We start from the raw sequence: 24,403 nt of genomic DNA, 5'->3' as shown, positions 1-24,403 counted from the left end.
CCCATCCAGCATCACTACTCTGGACGGTTCTGACTTAGAATATGTGGAAAATTACAAATACCTAGGTGTCTGGTTAGACTGTAAACTCTCCTTCCAGACTCACATTAAGCATGTCCAATCCAAAATGAAATCTAGAATCGTCTTCCTATTTCGCAACAAAGCATCCTTCACTCATGCTGCCAAACATACACCTGAGCATCCTACCGATCCTCGACTTCGGCGACGTCATTTACAAAATAGCTTCCAACACTCTACTCAACAAATTGGATGCAGTCTATCACAGTGCCATCTGTGTTGTCACCAAAGCCCCATATACAACCCACCACTGTGACCTGTACGCTCTCGTTGGCTGGCCCTCGCTTCAAACTCATCGCCAAACCCAATAGCTCCAGGTCATCTACAAGTCTCTGCTATGCCATGTAAAGCCCCGCCTTATCTCAGCTCACTGGTCACCATAGCAGCACCCATCCGTAGCACGCGCTCCAGCAGGTATATCTCACTGGTCACCCCCAAAGCCAATTCTTCCTTTGGCCACCTTTCCTTCCAGATCTCTGCTGCCAATGACTGGAATGAACTACAAAAAACACTGAGGCTGGAGACTCATATCTCCCTCACTAGCTTTAAGCACCAGCTGTCAGAGCAGCTCACAGGTCACTGCACCTGTAAATAGCCCACCCAACTACCTCATCCCCATACTGTATTTATTTATTCATCGTGCTCCTTTGCACCCCAGTATCTCTACTCACACATTCATCTTCTGCACATCTACCATTCCAGTGTTTAATTGCTATATTGTAATTACTTCGCCACCATTATTGCCTTACCTCCCTTATCCTACCTCATTTGCACATACTGTATATAGACTTTTTCTACTGTATTATTGACTGTATGTTTGTTTATTCCATGTGTAACTCTGTGTTGTTGTATGTGTCGAACTGCTTTGCTTTATCTTGGCCAGGTCGCAGATGCAAATGAGAACTTGTTCTCAACTAGCCTACCTGGTTAAATAAAGGTGAAATAAAATAAAGAATAATAAATAAATAAAAAAACATCGCAGGAGTGGCTTCGGGACAAGTCTCTGAATGTCCTTGAGGGGCCCAGCCAGAGCCTGGACTTGAACTCAATCAAACATCTCTGGAGAGACCTGAAAATAGCTGTACAGCGACGCTCCCCATCCAACCTGACAGAGCTTGAGAGGATCTTCAAAGAAGAATGGGAGAAACTCCCCAAATACTGGTGTGCCAAGCTTGTAGTGTCATACCCAAGAAGACTCGAGGCTGTAATCACTGCCAAAGGTGTGAGTAAAGGGTCTGAATGTGATATTTCAGTATTTATTTCTTTATACATTTGCAAAAATTCCTAAAAACCAGTTTTTTCTTTGTCATTATGGGATATTGTATGTTGATTGAAGAGAAGGAAAAAAATTGAATCCATTTTAGAATAAGGCTGCAACGTAACAAAATGTGGAAAAAATAAATGGGTCTGAATACTTTTCAAATGCACTTTATATGAACAAATTGGCGAGGGCACTGAAACAGTCTGAAGCACCCGGCCTCACCCTACTAGAATCTGAAGTCAAATGTCTCCTGTTTACTGATGATCTGGTGCTTCTGTCTCCAACCAAGGAGGGCTTACAGCAACACCTAGATCTTCTGCACAGATTATGTTAGACCTGGGCCCTGACAGTAAATCTCAGTAAAAATAGTGTACCAAAAAAGGTCCAGTTGCCAGGACCACAAATACAAATACCTCTAGACACCGTTGCCCTAGAGCACACAAAAAACGTTATGCAGCTCGATCTAAACATCAGCACCACAGGTAACTTCCACAAGCTGTGAACGATCTGAGAGACAAGGCAAAAAGGACTCTCTATGCCATCAAAAGGAACATAAAATTTGACATACCAATTAGGATCTGGCAAAAAATACTTGTCCTTTATGGTTGTGAGGTCGAGGATCTGCTCACCAACCAAGAATTGACAAAATGGGACAAACACCAAATTGAGACTGCATGCAGAATTCTGCAAGAATATCCTCTGTGTACAACGTTAAACACGAAATGATGCATGCAGAGCAGAATTAGGCCGTTACCCGCTAATGATCAAAATCAAGAAAAGGGATGTTAAATTCTACATCCACCTGAAAGGAAGCGATTCCCAATCCTTCCATAACAAAGCCATCGCCTACAGAGAGATGAACCTGGAGAACAGTCTCCTAAGCAAGCTGGTCCTGGTGCTCTGTTCACGAACACAAACAGAGCCCCATGACAGCAACACAATTAGACCAAACCCAATCATGAGGAATCGAAAAGATAGTTACTTGACACATGGAAAGAATTAACAAAAAAACTGAGCAAACTAGAATGCTATTTGGCCATAGATAGTATACAGTGGCAGAACACCTGACCACTGTGACTGACCCAAAATTAAGGAAAGCTTTGACTATGTACAGACTCAGTGAGCATAGCCTTGCTATTGAGAGAGGCCGCCGTAGCAGACCTGGCTCTCTAGAGAAGACAGGCTATGTGTACAATGCCCACAAAATGAGGTGGAAACTGAGCTGCACTTTCTAACCTCCTGCCAAATGTGTGACCATGTTAGAGACACATATTTCCATCAGATTACACAGACCCACAAAGAATTTGAAAACAAATCAAATTTTGATAAATTCCCATATATATTGGGTAAAATACTACAGTGTGCCATCCCAGCAGCAAGAGTTGTGACCTGTTGCCGCAAGAAAAGGGTATCCAGTGAATAACAAACACCATTGTAAATTCAACCCATATTTGTGTTTATTTATTTTTCCTTTTTGTACTTTAACTATTTGCACAATGTTTCAACACTGTAACAGAGAGAGAGAGAAAGAGAGAGAGGAAGAGAGAGAGAGAGACTGTGTTGGCTGTGGAGACTGGAGACAGAGAGAGCGAGAGGGCGAGAGAGAGAGGGACTGTTGGCTGTGGAGACGAGACAGAGAGAGCGAGAGAGCGAGAGAAAGAGAGAGAGAGGGACTGTTGGCTGTGGGGACTGGAGAGAGAGAGAGACACCAAATAATGCATGCAGAGCTGAATTAGGACGATTTCCGCTAATGATCAAAATCCAGAAAAGAGCAATTAAATTCTACAACCAACTAAAAGGAAGCGATTCTCAAGCCATGAGAAAACAAAAAGATAATAACTTTACACATTGTAATGAATCAACAAAAAACAGCAAACTAGAATGTTATTTTGCAGTAAACCGAGAATACACTGTAGCAGAACACCTGACCACTGTGACTGACCCAAAATTAAATTAAGGAAAGCGTTGACTATGTACAGACTCAGTGAGCATGGCCTTGCTATCGAGAGAGGCTGTGATAGGCAGACCTGGCTCTCAAGAGAAGACAGGCTACAGTATGTGCCCACTGCCGACAAAATGAGGTGGAAACTGAGCTGCACTTTCTAACCTCCTGCCAAATGTGTGACCATGTTAGAGACACATATTTCCCTCAGATTACACAGACCCACAAAGAATTTGAAAAAAAAATCCAATCTTGATAGAGTCCTATATCTTTTGGGTGAAACAACACAAATACTACAGTGTGCCATCACAGCAGCAAGATTTGTGACTTGTCACGAGAAAAGGGCAACCAGTGGAGCACAAACACCACTGTAAATACAACCTATATTTATCTGTTTATTCATTTTTCCTTTTGTATTTCAACTATTGTTACAACATTGTACATAGCCAATAATATAACCTTTGAAATGTCTATATTATTATTTTACTTTTGTGAGTGTAATGTTTACTCTTCATTTCTGAATTGAGAGAGAGGGAGAGAGAGAGGGAGAGAGAGAGAGAGCGAGAGAGAAAAAAAACAGAGAGAGAAAGAGAGACATGTTTATTTATTTTCCCTTTTGTACTTTAACTATTTGCACATAATATGACATTTGAAATATCTTTATTCTTTTGGAACTTTTGTGAGTGTAATGCTTTCTGTTAATTTTTATTGTTTATTTCACTTTTGATTATTATCTACTTCACTTGCTTTGGCAATGTTTACATATGTTCCCCATGCCAATAAAGCCCTTGAATTGAATTGAGACACAGAGAGAGAGACAGAGAGACAGAGAGAGAGAGAGTGAGCTAGCCAGGACAGCGCTGCATTTTCCATTTACAGCCAGGCTGCAACTTTCCCTTGCCACAACCCTCACAAGAAAGATATGTGTTCCTATTTCCCCTACTTTGCTTTGTCAGAAAATGGTTTGGGACCGTGTTACGCTTTTAGGGGACAATATAAAACAACATTAATTCACTGAGCATACAGTACATACACAACTCTTCATACATTTTGCATTTCAACATCTTCTGTCTCATACAATGAATGTTTAGAACATGCAAACAAAATTTGGTTTATTCAAATGAGAGGGCAGCTGACTTTGACAGTTTCTCTCTCCAAATCCTGAATTGTGTTCCATAATTCTAAAACAGTCTGATTTGTTTCATTACAGGTGCAAGCAGTTGACCTATCCAGAGGACCTCCCTCAGATCTCAGTGGTGTTCATCTTTGTGAATGAGGCCTTGTCGGTCATCTTGCGGTCCGTCCACAGCGTGGTCAACCACACCCCTGCACACCTTCTCAAGGAGATCATCCTGGTGGACGACAACAGTGACAGTGGTAAGACTTCTAGTCTAGATGATTCTTCAGTATAACCATCTAACTGTTCATTCCTTGTGGCTGTACTCAATCAATCAATCAATTGAATTTATAAAGCCTTTTTTACATCAGCATTTGTCACAGTGCTGCTACTGTCTGCCGAACTAGATCTTAAAGAGCAAGCAAAACAACAAGATTCTACTAGATTGTTTCCAACGTTTCATTAGAAGAACCACAATCCCTGTGTTACTGCATTTTGTTTTGGCTTATTGCTCCACAAACATTACTTCTCCAATTCATTTTTGGCTTTTTAAAAGTGGAGGGTGGTGTCACAAACAAAGAATTGCATCTGTTTGTGTGTGGGAAAAGTGCCAGAGGTGTCAATTCCCTTATAAAACAAACTAGTCAAGTTTCTTAACAATAAATACATGTCCAATTTAAGTGGGATTCTGTCTGTCTGTCTGTCTGTCTGTCTGTCTGTCTGTCTGTCTGTCTGTCTGTCTGTCTGTCTGTCTGTCTGTCTGTCTGTCTGTCTGTCTGTCTGTCTGTCTGTCTGTCTGTCTGTCTGTCTGTCTGTCTGTCTGTCTGTCTGTCTATGTGTGTGTGTTCAGAGAAGAGAGGAAAAGTAGAGAGAGGGGGAGAGAGGGATGAAGAACCCTCGGGGGTGTGCTCTTGAACACTGTTAGTGAGTTTAAAAATAACCAGAAAAAAAATCTCCACTGTGATTTGGTCTGCGTGAGGTTTTGGTTGCTTCCACACACCTGCACGCCCCATGGCAGCCCTCTCTGCTCAGCCACGACTTCCAGAAGCCTGCCTGTTTCAGTGGACAGGGACAATGAACTAGATTCCAACCGACACTTGGCCCTCCATCACTTGGCATGGAGTTGGGCTTAGTCCCAGTGTCCCCCAGGCTGGCGCAGAGAGGAGGCGCATAAATAACATCTTGAAAGAGGACCAAGTAAGAGTCAACATTGGCACATGCCTACTGTCCCCATAGAGGCAATAGACAACCATTTAAACCAAACGAGGTAGGCACAAATGGCAGCCGCTGCGTCAAAATACCAACCCACTTACTCCCCCCTCTCTGTATACCCCATTGTTTAATGGTTGTGATTGGTGAAGGTTATGTGTGCACATGTAGATGCTGTTCTCTCCAGTGACATTAGACTATTAACATGCTGGCTTGGCTACTTGAGGCACAGCACAGTGGCATAATGAGTCACACACAGGGAACATGTTTTTCTTGTCTCTCTGACACATATCCTTTAGCTGGGACATTTATTGGTTGCTGATAGGTTTTTTTCAGGGTTGCTCCTTAGCCATAGCTGGGCGGGCGGGGGGGGGGGGGAGCTAAATGCATGTTCTACTTGATGAGCGTTTTATCTAGCTGTGTATACCATACAGTAACAGTCCCAAACATTCATTCATTGTTCCAGCTCACATAGTATTAGATGTAAACGGTTTAATGAGCCTGTTGGAATTCAAATCTATAGGAAAGAAAGGGGTATACCTAGTCAGTTGCATAACTGAATGCATTCAACCAAAATGTGTCTTCTGCATTTAACCCAACCTCTCTGAATCAGAGGTGCAGGGGGCTGCATTAATCAACATCATTGACACCTAGGGAGCAGTTCATGTTGTGTGTTAACTGCCTTGCTCAAGGGCAGAATGGCAGATTTTTCCACCTTGCCAGCTCGGGGATTCAAACCGGCGACATTTCGGTTACTGGTCCAACACTCTTAACCGCTAGGCTACCTGCCTAATGCTAGGCATGATTTCACGACCTTACCATTACCACCCTGAAATCCTATGGCTACCTGTACGGTGCAATATGTGTGAATTTCATGCATTTTTTATTTCACCTTTATTTAACCAGGTAAGCTAGTTGAGAACAAGTTCTCATTTACAACTGCGACCTGGCCAAGATAAAGCAAAGCAGTGTGAAACAAACAACAACACAGAGTTACACATGGAATAAACAAGTGTACAGTCAATAACACAATAGAAAAAATAAAGTCTATATACAGTGTGTGCAAATGGCGTGAGGAGGTAGGCAATAAATAGGCCATAGTAGCGAAGTAATTACAATTTAGCAGATTAACACTGGAGTGATAAATGAGCAGATGATGATGTTCAAGTAGAGATACTGGTGTGCAAAAGAGCAGAAAAGTAAATAAAACCAATATGGTGATGAGATAGGTAGATTGGGTGGGCTATTTACAGATGGACTATGTACAGCTGCAGCGATCAGGTAGCTGCTCAGATAGCTGATGTTTAAAGTTAGTGAGGGAAATATAAGTCTCCAGCTTCAGAGATTTTTGCAATTCGTTCCAGTCACTGGCAGCAGAGAACAGGAAGGAAAGGCGGCCAAAGGTGGTGTTGGCTTTGGGGATGACCAGTGAGATATACCTGCTGGAGCGCGTGTTACGGGTGGGTGTTTATATTGTGACCAGTGAGCTGAGATAAGGCAGAGCTTTACCTAGCATAGACTTATAGATGACCTGGAGCCAGTGGGGACGAATATGTAGCGAGGGCCAGCCAACTAGAGCATACAGGTCGCAGTGGTGGGTGGTATAAGGGGCTTTGATAAAAAAAACGGGTGGCACTGTGATAGACTGCATCCAGTTTTCTGAGTAGAGTATTGGAAGCTATTTTGTAGATGACATCGCCGAAGTTGAGGATTGGTAGGATAGTCAGTTTTACTAGGGTAAGTTTGGCGACGTGAGTGAAGGAGGCTTTGTTGCGAAATAGAAAGCCGATTCTAGATTTCATTTTGGATTGGAGATGTTTAATATGAGTCTGGAAGGAGAGTTTACAGTCTAGCCAGACACCTAGGTATTTGTAGTTGTCCACATATTCTAGGTCAGAACCGTCCAGGGTAGTGATGCTAGTCGGGCGGGCGGGTGCGGGCAGCGAACGGTTGAAAAGCATGCATTTGGTTTTACTGGCATTTAAGAGCAGTTGGAGGCCACGGAAGGAGTGTTGTAGGGCATCGACGCTCGTTTGGAGAAGGGCCAGATGTATACAGAATTGTGTCGTCTGCGTAGAGGTGGATCAGGGAATCACCCGCTGCAAGAGCGACATCATTGATATAATCAGAGAAAAGAGTCAGCCTGAGAATTGAACCCTGTGGTACCCCCATAGAGACTGCCAGAGGTCCGGACAACAGGCCCTCTGATTTGACACACTGGACTCTGTCTGCGAAGAATTTGGTGAACCAGGCGAGGCAGTCATTTGAGAAACCAAGGCTATCGAGTCTGCCGATAAGAATGCGGTGATTGACAGAGTCGAAAGCCTTGGCCAGGTCAATGAAGACGGCTGTACAGTACTGTCTTTTATCGATGGCGGTTATGATATCGTTTAGTACCTTGAGCGTGGCTGAGGTGCACCCGTGACCAGCTCGGAAACCAGATTGCACAGCGGAGAAGGTACGGTGGGATTCGAAATGGTCAGTGATCTGTTTATTAACTTGGCTTTCGTAGACTTTAGAGAGGCAGGTCTATAACAGTTTGGGTCTAGAGTGTCTACCCCTTTGAAGAGGGGGATGACCGCGGCAGCTTTCCAATCTTTAGGGATCTCGGACGATATGAAAGAGAGGTTGAACAGACTGGTTGCAACAATGGTGGTAGATAATTTTAGAAAGAGAGGATCCAGATTGTCTAGCCCAGCTGATTTGTACAGGTCCAAGTTTTGCAGCTCTTTCAGAACATCTGCTATCTGGATTTGGGTGAAGGAGAAGCTGGGAAGGCTCGGGCATGTAGCTGCGGGTGGGCGGCGCTGTTGGCCGTGGTTGGGGTAGCCAGGAGGAAAGCATGGCCAGCCATAGAGAAATGCCAGCCATAGAGAAATGTTCGATCATAATGGATTTATCGGTGGTGACCGTGTTACCTAGCCTCAGTGCAGTGGGCAGCTGGGAGGAGGTGTTCTTGTTCTCCATGGACTTTACAGTGTCAAAAACCTTTTGGAGTTAGAGCTACAGGATGCAAATTTCTGTTTGAAAAAGCTAGCCTTTGCTTTCCTGACTGACTGCGTGTATTGGTTCCTGACTTCGCTGAACATGTCGCGGGGGCTATTAAATTAAAACTCATATTTTCTGTTTTGCACTGTCAATTCATTTAAAACCTATTCCTTGGTTCATAATTCTCCAGTGCTGCCGATGCATTCCAACTTTCTATTTATTTGCTGTGCACCAGAGGGGATCCTTTAACATTTCTCCCTCCCAGCAAAACAGCCATGCAATTATTGCACTCTGTTGGGTTTCATCATCTTTTAGCTGCATCTGTGTAGCCACAGCTTGCACATAGGTCACAAACCATTCTAGTAAACAAACATAAATGCGTCCACACACTCAAATAAGCCAACAGGCAGGCACAGAGACACAGAGACATGCACCATACTCTCACGGTTAGTAACCTTAACCCCTACCATTAACCGAACCATAACCCTTACCTAACTTTAACCTTAACCATTTTAAATGTCAACTTCAAATGAAATTACATTTTATTTGTCACATACAGATTAACCCTGGTGTTCTTTCAGAGGTTGATTTATGTGTGGAGCAGGCGTCTGCTCCAGGCGTCTGCTCCAGGCGTCTGCTCCAGGCGTCTGCTCCAGGCGTCTGCTCCATGCATCAGTTCTAGGCGTCAGCTCCATTATAAAACTGTGCATGCCAATTGCCCTTATTATTCTTTCTCTCCCTCAAATAGAAATTCAAGTACTTAGCAACTTGATGGGAGAACCTCAAACACTTGTCAATCCTCCACAAACATTACATTGGGATCAGTCAGTTAGTCTGCCATTTGTGGAATTGCTTGTTTACCTCACAGCCTTTATTTCCAGGGATGACAGTGACACGGAAAGAAAGCTAGGCTCATCCCCTGGAGTAGAGTAAGAGGGAGAGAACGTTTTTACAGTACAGAAAGAATAAGGTAATCTGTGTTGTGCTGGGTCGCTCTAGTTTTACTTACTCTATGTAACTCATGATGCTGAGCTCTGTTGTGTGCTGTTCTTGGGGCAATTAACCCCATTCTTTTCAGAATAACAAATGTATTGTTGTATATCAGATTCAACACTTTCTGCAAGCTATTCATTTCAAATAAAATGTTCAAATAAAATGTTATTTGTCACATATGCAGATGTCGACCTCACCATGAAATTCTTACTTACAGGCCCATTTGCAGTGAAGTCAATACTTGTCAGTGTTTCTGTTATCCAAAATAACTGATTCTCTTTCTCTTGTTTTTCCAGTGGAGCTGAAGTTCAATCTGGACCAGTATGTGAACAAGCGTTACCCAGGTCTGGTGAAGATCGTCCGCAACAGTAAGAGGGAAGGCCTGATCCGAGCCAGGATACACGGTTGGAATGCTGCAACCGCCCCGGTTGTAGGTTTCTTTGATGCCCATGTAGAGTTCAACACTGCCTGGTAAGAACTGTGCTTCATCTTCATACGCTATCTCTTCTTTGTCCTTTTTACTCTTGGGGTTCATGTTAGAGTGCAATTGTCACGATCACTGTCCTCAAACTCCCTGTCATAAATAAGCCAAGGCGCAGCGTGCCGGTAATTCCACATCCTTTATTTTGAAGTGAAACCGAAACAAAACAATGAACAGGATAAACAGAAAGAAACGTGACGTTCTGGGGCTGCTCAAAGGCAGCTGCACAAAAACAAGATCCCACAACTCAAGGAGGGAAAAAGGGCTGCCTAAGTATGGTTCCCAATCAGAGACAATGATAGACAGCTGCCTCTGATTGGAAACCATACCTGGCCAAAACATAGAAATAAAATACATAGAATGCCCACCCCATATCACACCCTGACCTAACTAAACAGAGAAAAACGGCTCTCAGGTCAGGGCGTGACAGCAATGGTTGTAGTCCTACATAATCGTAGATTAAATATGCAGGTCGCCCCTCAAGCATTTTGATTAAGCGTCAGCTAAACTGTGCTTACGCTACGAAGAATTGTTACTGAGGCAGCACATTCCGGGAACATGACCTCCATTTTGAATTAGTTAGAACAGTTAATAAGCTTTTCCTGAGGTTCAAACTCATCACTTCTGAACTGTGACTAATGGCCAATAGAAAAGACACTGTTTGAGTTTCAATTATGTTACCTGTACTGTACTGTAGTGTAAGTCGCAGAAATAAGCCTAAGCCATGTTTTTACGGTGGTGGGACAATGAAATAAGAGATAACAGATTAAACGATGTTTTTGCCACATTGTTTCACCCTCCTCCAGCCTTAGGCTTTAGTGTTATAAGCATGATGGAAATTACTTAAGGGGGTCTCAACCCAATGTCTGGCTGGCACCTATGCTTACCACCAAACAAGTCACTCAAGTGCCTTGTAATTGGCACCTAATTTGAGCCTGTCATCCTGTCAGTCTTTTCAAGACGTAGAGTGTGTGGTGTGTTCCTGGGGAAGCTGGGGGAGGGCTGGAACCAAAGGTTTGGGTAATAAATTGTTTGTCTGCCTCCCTGGCTGTAGCTCAGTCACTTCACCTAACAAGATACCGCCGTTGCTTCATAACTGAAACATCAGCCAGAAAGGGAAAAGAAGATGACAAATATTTGCAGAATATATTTACTTATCACTTCAATAAAATTGTGGTTAAATATATTGTTGAAGAGTATTGAATTCTATCGTGTTATGAATAAAGCTTAGAGTTTGACTAGATTTACCAAGTCAGGTCACGTGGTCTGACTAGATTTACCAAGTCAGGTCACGTGGTCTGACTAGATTTACCAAGTCAGGTCACGTGGTCTGACTAGATTTACCAAGTCAGGTCACGTGGTCTGACTAGATTTACCAAGTCAGGTCACGTGGTCTGACTAGATTTACCAAGTCAGGTCACGTGGTCTGACTAGATTTACCAAGTCAGGTCACGTGGTCAGGAAGTCCTGGTTTCCTCCTCCCTACTTATGAATAAACAACTGTGTGATTCTAACACAGATTTGACTATAATAAATCAACACACAGCATCAAAGCTGAAAAAGACATACACAAATATGAGCACAGATAGTATCATCCAAAATCAAACCAAATCACATATTGCCACAGACAGTCCATCTACTGTGATCTGATCCGCTAATCATTCATCACTGTCATCCTTTTGACCTCTGGGCAGAGGAGGATCTCATGTACCTTGATTCTCGCCCAGGAGTGCTTTTAGTGAGAACTTAATGGACACTCCAAACCCACAGGGTGTCTCTGCCAGCCAGCCAGCCGGGGAGTTGGTTGGTTTCATCAGGAGTTGGAGTGGGTGATGATAATTGATACCCTGGTGGTTCCCTCATCTGTTCCCCCATCTGGTCCTGTTAAAAAATGGATGTGCTTTTCCGCCCCCTCACCATCCTTTCACCTCCACGGGTCCACCCTCATTGTTTCTGATGTTCGCTCCCCTGTTTTACATGCAGGGATCTATCAAAATTATCCTTTGAGTTAGCTCACTTGCTGCCTTCATGACTCACGCCGCACGCACGCATACACTCACACTCACACTCTACATTTAAAGTGTGGCTTCTGTTCGATACGGCAGCCGTGCATTTGCTTTGCATGACTCTATATTTCTGAAAAGTACAGCTGTGCACTTGGATCCCACTGATTCTATTGAAGAAGCTGTGGTATGTTAAAAAACATAGATACTGTATATGAGATGAAACGCATCAGCCACTACATTCTTGTAGGAAACAGGTTTTGTGTTGCATACAGACCATTTTTCCCCACTTCAACGGTGAGTGTGCTTATACAGTATGTGTGCACAGAGCTGAGTATAATAGATTATATTTCAGTGGGAATAGGGGGAAAAAACATTACAAATTTGTTGAATGTATGTGGTGTATTGTTCTGCTAGCCCGCAACCTTAGATGTGTACATTCATTAGTCACAAGCCCCTGTAGTCATCATCATATGACTATGCAATATGGCACATACTACAGTAATAAGTGAGATGGATTGTTCCCCTGCCTTTTTGTCATGAGACACAGTGAATGACCTTGTAAAAACTACTAGTGCATACCCAGGCATCCAGTTTGTTTAGCCAAGTGAACCTGCTGGCATTCTGAAGCCAAGAAGCTGTCTAGTTGTACCCTTTGTATTTTATTTTTTTATTTAACCTTTATTTAACTGGGCAAGTCAGTTAAGAACAAATTCTTATTCACAATGACGGCCTACCAAAAGGCAAAAAGCCTCCTGCGGGGACTAGGGCTGGGATTAAAAAATAAAAATAAAATATAGGACAAAACACACATCACGACAAGAGAGACAACACAACACTACAAAAAGAGAGGCCTAAGACAACAACATAGCAAAGCAGCAACACATGACAACAACATGGTAGCAACACAACATGGCAGAAGCACAACATGGTAGCAGCACAAAACAAGGTACAAACATTATTGGGCACAGACAACAGCACAAAGGTAGAGACAACAATACATCACGCAAAGCAGCCACAACTGTCAGTAAGAGTGTCCATGATTGAGTCTAGTATGCAATTGATTATACACATTTTGGGATTTATAGGATAGTTAGATATAATTGCATCATACTTGGTTTATATAAGTGTGGATAGTTCTCATGTGAATAGTTTTCAGAAATGGAATGGATGGAACATATTTACATTCAGTTTTACAGGATGTTATATCATTGCATTATTTTGTGTCATCTAAATATGTGCACAATCCATTTCCTCCCTCTGAAGCCATTCCAGTACAACTATACATCCAAGGCTGAGAAACAGGGTCATTCATTCCGAGGCGAACGTTCTAATCCCACTAAGCTCAATTTTTCTGTTTAGTAAATACAATTAATGTGGTGGAAATACAGCAGGGTTGTAATAAGCATCCACGCCTCTTGAACTCTAAACTCACAGGGAGAGCCTCAGATAAATGTATATATTTTTTTTAAATTCTGCACCATTGCAATCTCAGGTTATTAATGATTAATGAATAGTCCATGCGAGCGCTATGTGTGTATGTGTGCCTGCTGAGTGTGTGGGGGAGATTAGAGGTTGTGGGTGTTGGATGTTGGCTGCATGGCTGTAATGAAAAGCACGGCTCACAACCCCACGCTTTGATGGGGCTGTGATGCTGCTGCACCTTGTGATCCCACCATTTCCCAGGATTCAGATTGAGTTCAGGGAATGGAAAATAGGACCAATAAAAGAGAAACGAGCAATATGACTGTTCCAACCTCTTCCAAGGACCTCTCAACTGGTTTGGATTGTGTGCTTTCCATTCGTTGCATTCGTAGTTCAGAAATGTTTTATATATTTAAACAGAATTCAATTAGGTGCTTAACTTAGACAAATTTGTGAACTAAACACTTGTTTTCCAAACAAAGCAAATGGGATAGATGGCAACACACAGACCTTATACCATGTAGTTAAATGTGCGAAACAATTAAAAAGTATTCTGACATATTTCTCAAAGCATGGAAATGAATCACTTTTAATCAGTGGCATAGGCAGAAATCTGTTGATGGCACAGCCAGCAAAAATGTTTGTGGGACAAAATGTAGGCACTCAAATCATCATTAAATTATCATAAAAGCATTACCTACCCTACAGTGAAGGAAAGGTATTTGATCCCCTGCTGATTTTGTAAGTTTGCCCACTGGCAAAGAAATGATCAGTCTATAATTTTAATGGTAGGTTTATTTGAACAGTGAGAGACAGAATAACAACAAAAAAATCCAGAAAAACGCAGCTTTGCTGTGGGCTCATGGAAGCTGCTGTAGACACAGTGATCTAAGTTATCCAATTGGCCAGCGGTATGACTACAGGTGCACCTGATTTAGCTCTCTGGGCCCACCCGGTAGGCAGAGGTGGTATCTTCACACTAATAAAATTGTTTAAAATGGGAATGCAGGGCATTCTGGGCAGCTGAATCAAGTGGACCTATTTCATTATTGGCGAATAGGCTACAAAGAAAATATATAAAAACAATAATAGCCACCCTGATTGGCTGGGCCTGGATTCCCACTGCCAGTTCCGGTGCTCCTGCTTTTAATGGATATAATGAACTCAGTGTTCCTGCGCTGTGCAGGTCTATTACTACAAGTATTATTTTGAATTCTGAGCTAAAGTGAAACATGCCTTTTCTTTCCCCCTCGCTCTGACTGACTGGTCTTGGTTCAGTGTTTATCCATCATGAAAAGAGAAGGATGGTATAAACGCTTACACAGTGAGTGCTTCACAGACCACACACCAGGCAGGCATCCAAAAATACAGAATAGACAGAGATTTATGCTGCTAATACAACAGCGCTATCAAATCAGCCTTAGCCCCCAAGCCTATACTGTATACCTACCAGGTAAACTGAAAACATACAAAGTAATATCAAGAATCTATCAGGATATTGGCAAAATCTATTTCACTGTAACTTTAAATTCAGTGTGAATTACCTTCCCTACCTTTCATCTGGAGCAGTCATTTCTACAGGATTAGTATATAATATTGATATTTTTGCTACAGATTCAAGCATTATTTATCCAAAGAAACAACTCTGAAGACTGGATAGTCTAAGATCTGTGCACAGTGTACAGTCTTAATGTGCTAGAACAGGGATGGACAACTGGCGGCCCGCGGCCCCCCTTTTATAGGCCTGCGGACCAATTTCACCCTAAATTAGGAACTCAGTCGGGATCTCAACTTACTGTTGAGAGTTAGAATAACAGAATACACAAGGTGCAATTTCTAAATTTGATTGTGCATCGGCAGTCACTCAATTAGCACGTTTAGATTGGTAAATTAGTCTAGTGCCCAGCTATCTAAACTTGCAGTAAGCATGGTCGAATTACTGACTGGGGTGGGGGCCATTGATACGCAGACCCACGAGCCACTGTGGCTCCTCATGATGAGTTCAGCTTTTTTGTGGCCCCCACCCCCATCAAAGTTGCCCATCCCTGTGTTAGAACATGACCGGAAGCGATGAAGTCTGAGATGCCCGCACACACACACACACTATCTTTCTCTCTCTCTCACAAAAAACAAACACACACAGAAACATGAATGCACACACACTCAGCGTTAATGATCTCATAAATGGAAGCTAAAGTATGTCACAATGAAATTCCCTGTGCTTTCTGCACGGGCAACTTACATGTTCTGCTACATTTGGCCTGCAAACAAATTAAACTGATCCTATTTTAGGCACTTGGCGCCTGCAGTTCTGTGGGTGTATGGTTATGAATGAAGCTAGATCCCATTATCTGATAAATCCGTGCTTGAGAAACTTTTCAAACAGGAATTCCATTAATCTGGAAAAATGTAGTCGTAATCTCACACGGCCTGCGTTCTGGACTCTGTACAGAGGACAAAGGTAGGACAGATAGGGAGAGGAGCCATCCTCAGAAGGTGGCATGTAGACTCAAGTACACACAGATAGAGATTGAGCAGATTTTTATCCTGCCATTTGACGCTCCACGACCCCAGGTGTGTGTGACTTTGCTTAGGTTGGGAAAATCAGTGTTGATCGTAATATTAGACAATCTTTTAATTGGTTTTGAGTGTGTTAAAAACTCACGCATGGCTGTTTATTTTGTAGCATGTAGACATTCAATAAATCCAATCATGGAAATAAACAACAGATACAATAATCCGTTTTTCCAAAACGTCTGTACATTTTTTGAAAAAGGCTTGAAACCAGGCAAGGTAGGAATAAAATGAGAGAAGCTCTAGAATAACAACTAATGGCAAGACCTATTGCCACAATGTATTCACAATATTACATGAGTCATCGCTGAGGGAAAAAACACTATTTGAATATGAAACCAGATTGAATCTGGACAGATGTCGGTGAATAACCCTCCCGGTGATGGTACATATGAAAAGATAGGAAGATCAGAGGGGGAAAATGACAAGCATCATCAGTCAAACCTGATCCCTCATTGTTTCTATGCCTTGTCTTCTCCCTCATCAACACTGGGATCCCTGAGGTACCTATTGAGGTAGCTAGTGTTGAGCATGCTGCTAGCTACCTCTGGGGTGCTACTGTACCCTAGACTCTGAAGGACAAGGGAAGATGAATGGCTGATGGTGTGTACTGGAGAAGAAGGGGGTTCTGGGTCCTCAAGGTTAGAGAATGCATACAGGATCTAACATCAGCAACATCTCAGCATGTGAGATTGTATTCATCCTTGCCTATCCATGTTAGGCACATGGCAATGCGAAGTTTACAGAAGGTTGTTTATGGAATTAAAACACAGCCTACTCATTCTAAGCAGAATGAAATCTATATTTAGTAGTGGCTGAGAAATGACATATCAATGTCAATAGATAGCGCAGAAATTACTGGGGGGTTGTTCGGGGGGGGGGGCTATACACAAATCCTAGAGTTAATGAATCTTAATGCAGTCATTTTCAATTAATTTCAAAGTGTTACTTGACAATATTAGGTAGTATTGCAATATTCTTTATCACCCTTCAATTATTATGTTTTCGTCATTCAAGTTTGACTGTTTTCATCATTCCAGTTTGACTTCAAAGCACATATGGTAAATAATGTTTGTCAGACAATTTGGTTCATCAACACCTTTCTTTACCTGGATACCAACCAACTTTCCAACAGCAGATGGTGAACTCAAACCCTCTCCCACACAGACTTTTATCATTGCCATTATGCCTTAAAGTAAGTAGAGGCCCAGGTCTCTCATATGCCAATCTTTCTCAATGAGATGGGAAGCTTTTTACAATCACTCCACTGTTATTAAATGATTGCTTTTACTAAGTAGTGCCTCTGTCAGTCATTTTTACTGGCAAACCCACTTATAGCTCCATTTGGATCCATTCCCCTGCACTCTTTCCACTACCTTGATGTGATGAAGAATAATTCTGCTTTTGGAAGATAAATGGGCTTGGTTTTAAAGAAATGGAGAGAAAGGGGAGGAAGCAAGAGAGAAGAGGATAGAGAGTTTAAGAAAAGGTGGCGAGAGAGATAGAGGATGAGAATGGAGAGATAAGGGAGAGGGTATTTTTAAGAGTTACCTTAATTATGAGTTGTAATTGCAGCCTCCTCTCAGATTGAGAATAATGCTTCTCGGTATGGATATTTGCTCTAAAACTGTACTGAAGCAGACCTTCCGACATTAGACAGATGATCAAAATATAGCCAGGGCTGACAGTATGGCTAAATAATTGACAGCGACCCTGGATTATTCCCATACCATCTACCTAACGGTATCAGCATGCATGCCTTAGGCCAAAGGAGTAGGAAAGAAAGGAAACAAACACATCAACTCTGTAGCCAGCCACTTCAATGACCTGGGGACACCAACACCGAGACTTCTTCTCACTGCTTGATGTACTCTGACACAGAATGTGCCAAACAACACCCTAGAGCACGACCCACTGTAGAGGACTGGCAGGCTTTTGGAGAAAGGATTTTTATTGAGGATCACTGGCAACCCTGTACATGGGAAATAGTAGCTAAAGGGAGCCAACACTGCTTTTTTATTGCTGGGCATATGTATTAAATTTATTTCCTTACTGTTTTACCCACCTAAAGGTATGTTGATGGATGTTTGTTTGATGGTTGTGCTTGAGAAAACTATTCTATGACAGTGTCACAGTACAGTAGCTCATCCCTGATGTCTGTCTCTTCTCTTAACTAAGGGCGGAGCCTATTCTGACCAGGGTGAAGGAGGACCACACCCGGATCATCCTCCCGGCCATCGACAACATCAAGTTCAACACATTCGAGGTGCAGCAATACGCTAACGCGGCCCATGGCTACAACTGGGGCCTGTGGTGCATGTACATCATCCCCCCTCAGGAGTGGCTGGACAAGGGCGATGAGACAGCTCCCATCAGGTAACACCCCTCACCATAGCTGAGCACCCACTCCATTATAGATGAGGATCTTTGATGAAATATGGATAGCTAGGTCCCGGATATTACTTGTACATTGTTAGAGCCATCAACTATATGGCTCTATAGGTCTTTGGAACAAGTGTATAGGCCAAACAACCAACAGGGAACATCTCTATTGAAAAAAGTATCTAATTAAAATAATAAATATCTTAATATTGATGCGTGCGGTGCACGAGAGGAAGCCTTGAATATTGGGTAATTTGTGTTTTTACATACAGTGGGTGAGCGTTGTACATTACTCTAGTTTACACAACTGTGTTTATTGGGTTGGTTCTCTACTGTATGGAAGCAATATCATCACTGTAATCATAGAATTTATGATTATTACCATAATTATTCACCTAGGGGCCTCAGGTAAATCATGTTTTATGTATTTTTATACAACGGGTGATTTGGAATTCCCATAATTAGAGCCTATTCTGCTCATGATATACTTAAAGTGGAACTGACAGCATTTTAACAACAAGAAATCTGTTCACATACACCCCCAGAAAGAATATGACACCTTTGTTTTTTACGTTTTTTTTTTAAATTTTCTGACAAGCGAGCACTTGGATATGGTCATTTTCACATTTTCATAAATTCTCAGAATGTTTGGGAATGACGTATGGTAAGTCATTTGTGAAAATTCTATAGCGGCCATGCATTTGGACAATTAATAGACACTGCAGCAAATCAAACCTAATTAAAACATCTGTCCTGACCAGGACCAGAGTCTTCGGAGACCGGTGTGCCATAGCCAATCAGACCTACAGTAGGTCTTTATGCAAAGAAGCCATGTGCCACATGGGCCTGCCATCATTCACTTTGAACTGGACTGTGTGTTTACACGCAGTAGCAACAGCTTGACTTTAGATCACTAGCACACGTTTGCCAAAGCCACAAAATACACCTGAATGGATTTCTGCAAATATGTACACTGAACTAAAATATAAATGCAACATGTAAAGTGTTGGTCCTATGTTTCATGAGCTGAAATAAAAGATACCCAACATTTTCCATACGCACAAAAAGCTTATTTATATCAAATTTTGTGCACAGATTTGTTGACATCCATGGTTGTGAGTATTTCTCCTTTGCCAAGATAATCCACCCACCTGACAGGTGTGGCATATCAAGAAACTGATTAAACAGCATGATCATTACACAGGTGCACCTTGTGCTGGGGACAATAAAAGGCCACTCTAAAATGTGCAGTTCTGTCACACAACACAATGCCACAGATGTCTCAAGTTTTGAAGGAGTGTGCAACTGGGATGCTGACTGCCAGAATGTCCACCAGAGCTGTTGCCAGAGAATTGAATGTTCATTTCTCTACCATAAGCCGCTTACAATGTCATTTTAGAGAATTTGGCAGTAGGTCATCACAACCACAGACCACGTGTATTGTGTCGTGTGGGCGAGCGGTGTGTTGATGTCAACTTTGTGACCAGAGTGCCCCATGGTGGCGGTGGGGTTATGGTATGGGCAGGCATAAGCGAAGACAATGAAGACAATTTAATTTAATCAATGGCTAGGTAACGTTAGGCTCCGTGTTTTTATCTTGCTAAATAAATAGCTAGCAACTGCGACCCAAACTGGTCATTGTTTTATTCGAAACAATATGTCTCTTTATAATGTCCACTTACAGTTGAAGTCGGAAGTTTACATAGACTTAGTTTGGAGTCATTAAAACTTGTTTTTCAACCACTCCACAAATTTCTTGTTAACAAACTATAGTTTTGGCAAGTCGGTTAGGACATCTACTTTGTGCATAATACAAGTCATTTTTTCAACAATTGTTCACAGACGGATTATTTCACTTATAATTCACTGTATCACAATTCCAGTGGGTTAGAAGTTTACATACACTAAGTTGACGGTGCCTTTAAACAGCTTGGAAAATTCCAGAAAATGATTTCATGGCTTTAGAAGCTTCTGATAGGCTAATTGACATCCTTTGAGTCAATTGGAGGTGTACCTGTGGATGTATTTCAAGGCCTACCTTCAAACTCAGTGCCTCTTTGCTTGACATCATGGGAAAATCAAAAGAAATCAGCCAAGACCTCAGAAAACTAATTGTAGGCCTCCACAAGTCTGGTTCATCCTTGGGAGCAATTTCCAAACGCCTGAAGGTACCACGTTCCTCTGTACAAACAATATTACGCAAGTGTAAACACCATGGGACCAGGCAGCCGGCATACCACTCAGGAAGGAGACACGTTCTGTCTGCTAGAAATGAATGTACTTTGGTGCGAAAAGTGCAAATCAATCCCAGAACAACAGCAAAGGACCTTGTAAAAATGCTGGAGGAAACTGGTACAAAAGTATCTATATCCACAGTAAAACAAGTCCTATATCGACATAACCTGAAAGGCCACTTAGCAAGGAAGAAGCCACTGCTCCAAAACCGCCATAAAAAAGCCAGACTACGGTTTGCAACTGCACATGGGGACAAAGATTGTACTTTTTGGAGAAATGTCCTCTGGTCTGATGGAACAAAAATAGAACTGTTTGGCCATAATGACCATCATTATATTTTGAGGAAAAAGGGGGTGTCACGTCCTGACCAGTAAAAGGGTCATTTTGCCTTAGTAGTATGGTCAGGGCGTGGCAGGGGGGTTGTTTGGTGTGTTTTGTGGTTGGTTTGTTTCTAGGGGAATTTGTTCTAGTTTTCTGTTTCTATGTTTCATTTTCCATGTGTGGCCGAGTATGGTTTCCAATCAGAGGCAGATGTCTTTCGTTGTCTCTGATTGGAAGCCATACTTAGGCAGCCTGTTTTCCTTTGGGTTTTGTGGGTGGTTGCTTTCTGTTTAGTGTGTGAGTATACCTGACAGAACTGTTTGGCTGTCGTTTGTTTTTCTTTGTGAAGTGCTTTTTTCATTCAAAATAAAAGATGAGCACTCAACACGCTGCGCCTTGGTCTGTTCACTACGACACCTGTGACAGAACCACCCACCATAAGAAGACCAAGCAGCGTGGGAGGAGGTACGTCGAGTCATGGAACTGGGAGGAAATCCTGGATGGGGCAGGACCGTGGACAAGGCCGGGAGAGTATCGTCGCCCGCCGGAGGATATAGAGGCAGCGAAGGCGGAACGGCGTTACTGGGAGGAACGGCTGGAATGGCAAGAGGAGGCTCGCGCATTATCATAATTTATATGCGAGCCTGGGATATAAATGTTGAGTTGTTATTTTACCTGAAATGCACAAGGTCCTCTACTCCTACAATTAATCAACACATAAAACGGTCAACCGAATCATTTCTAGTCATCTCTCCTCCTTCCAGGCTTTTTCTTCTTTGGACTTTATATGGCAATTGGCATCTAACTTTCATAGTTACCACAACAAGACCGAACTCAGTTCATCTTTCAATCACCCATGTGGGTATAACCAATGAGGAGATGGTATGTGGGTATCTGCTTCTATAAACCAATGAGGACATGGGAGAGGCAGGACTTGCACCATGATCAGCGTCACAAATAGAACTGACTTCTATTTTAGCCCTTGGCAACGCAGAGCAGTGTGGGTGCAATAATTGAATAACATGTATGTTGCAACACTGGCCATGCGACTGGAGCGGTCTGGTCAGCATGTTACCTAAACATGGACCTAAAGTAAACTGGACCTAAACTAAACTGGACCTAAACTAAACTGGACCTAAACTAAACTGCCGAGAAAAAAATGGATTCAAATGGTTGCCCAATCAGGCAGGCTACAGTAGATGCCAGGCATTTGAGCGGTTATTCAAATAGCCTACACAGCCAATCGCCAAATAATGCTTCTGGGAATGGGCAGAAGAAGTTAACATCAATCTAGAGGCAAAAAGGACATTGTAACGGTTTAATTCCAAAAGACAAAAGCTGCAAAAGGAGAGTTGAAAATATAGAGAAGGGAAGGCCAGAAAAGTAATGTTTGGAAAATATTTGGTGAAGTGGTAAAAGAGGATGATAGCAGTGCTGGCTATGTTATGTGTGATGATTGTGAGGCTCGATACAAATTCGACAGTCTCAAGATGGGACTTCAAATAGGTCTATGGCATGTCAAGTGAACTGTAGCCTACAGTTTAGATGGGTTAAATGGAATCTGAAATCTGGACATTGACTAACCAGAATAACCTACTGTTTTTTGGCAAACTCCAAAGTCCTCTGAAAATACTAGTCCCGTGCGAGTCAACGTCCCTGTGTTTTGAGTTTGACAGGTGTTCAGCAATAAAAAATATTTCATTGATAAATTGAACAAAGTGCTGCGCATAGCCTATATATGAAGGGCCTACATGTGTGGACTTTCACAGTGAATGCTTTTGGTTAAACGTTTTGTGCGAATGGAATGAACATCGCCAAATACATCATTCAAATATATTGCGCCTCTGGAATAACGGACATTCTGGGGTAATACAGTACACACCTAACCAACGTTCTCTAGTAATACTAGTCCAGTGCAAATGGAGCTATAACCTTCATAATAACTCCTGCAGAATTAAGCATTTCTTTCTGAAAAATTAGACACCAAATGTAGGCAAAATTTGGACTTGGGAACAGGAGTGGAGAAATATGATTTTTTTTCTTTCTGCATCTTGAGAGAATGCAATGTTCAGTTAGATACCATCTGTAGAGGTGTTGTCTTCATCATAAAAACATCATAAAAGCTGATAGTATTTTAACCAAATAAAATATGCATCTAAGCCGAACTGAAATCTTATGAGAAACGCATTCAGTTGTTTTCACGGCTTTCTTTTTCCTTACAACTGGTCAAACTGATGTAATTTGGACATTTTGCACAGAAAATCGTGTTTTTGTTGTTGTTGCTTTATTCTATTTTCTCCCCAGCCCCTAAACGGCTTTGCACCGCGAAAGATGACAGAAAACTTTACCGATGTCAACTATTTATTTATTTTTAATTAACCTTTATTTAACGAGGCAAGTCAGTTAAGAACAAATTCTTATTTACAACGACGGGATACCAAAGGGGAAAAGGCCTACTGCGGGTACGGGGCCTGGGATTAAAAATAAACAATAAATACAATATAAATATAGGACAAAACACACATCACAACTAGAGAGACATGACAACACTTACATAAAGAGAGACCTAAGACAACAACATAGCAAGGCAGCAACACATGACAACACAGCATGGTAGCAACACAACATAACAACAACATGGTAGCAACACAACAACTAGACTAAAGCATTCATTCTATAGATATATTACATTGTATCTAATCAATAGTCTATCGATACAAACTACATGTATATAATTACAGACAAGTCGACTAACATATAGCCTACGAAAATGTCGGAAATTATAAGCAGAAACATATCTAAATCAGGCAAAAACATTATCCTGCACTCCTTTCACAAACTCGTTCTGCAGTCTTTGACTGTAGCCTATAGCGCATTTTCTATATTTGCAGGTTAGGGCTTGGTGCCGGCCTCAGATTTTCACTTTATCACATACAGTAAGTGGTTGTGGATGGGTTTTTAGCAATTGTGGACGGGTGTGGGTGAACAAACAGCTGACCCTCGCACCACTATTACATAGGCTATACCCTGCACTTTACAGCATAGACTAGAGTGTTGTACCCACTTGAAAACAATAATATCATTCTTCATTACACTGTGTTGTTGTAGCCTAAGTAGGATACATTTCTTGTCCCTAAAAACTCAAACATGGTAGCTTTTCCGGTGCTGCCTCAAGAGCGCACATGTGTAACTACCTATGATTTCGTTGTCTGATTAACTTTTTTTTCTTTCACTGTGTAAATGTACTGAATATATTCACTGCAGTATCAAGCCTGTCATTGAGCTTATAAATTATTGTCTAATATGCTTACGCTTTTACTTAGGCTATAGGTTAAATCTCAAGCCGGTCTCTGTTCTGTTGCACAATGAAGCACCTGGCCTCTCCACTGCCACGGTT

General features: G+C 42.0%; 1 protein-coding gene across 2 annotated transcripts in view; it reads left to right on the top strand.

Annotated features, from left to right (window-relative positions):
• Positions 1-24,403, top strand: part of LOC106580456 (polypeptide N-acetylgalactosaminyltransferase 9) — a 141,142-nt gene that overhangs the window by 42,495 nt on the left and 74,244 nt on the right. Inside the window, exons 3-5 of one of the 2 annotated variants that reach the window (XM_014161543.3) lie at positions 4,489-4,655; positions 9,882-10,056; positions 18,247-18,444. In XM_014161543.3, coding sequence (XP_014017018.1) covers positions 4,489-4,655; positions 9,882-10,056; positions 18,247-18,444 — 540 coding nt within the window. Of the gene's footprint in view, positions 1-4,488; positions 4,656-9,881; positions 10,057-15,850; positions 16,069-18,246; positions 18,445-24,403 lie in introns of those variants that run through there. The other variant, XM_014161544.3, reaches the window with a different exon arrangement.

This window comes from Salmo salar, chromosome 20, assembly GCF_965601325.2.
Source record: "Salmo salar chromosome 20, fSalSal1, whole genome shotgun sequence".
In the NCBI taxonomy this organism is placed as follows: domain Eukaryota; kingdom Metazoa; phylum Chordata; class Actinopteri; order Salmoniformes; family Salmonidae; genus Salmo; species Salmo salar.
This window is presented reverse-complemented; position numbering and strand designations above follow the sequence as displayed.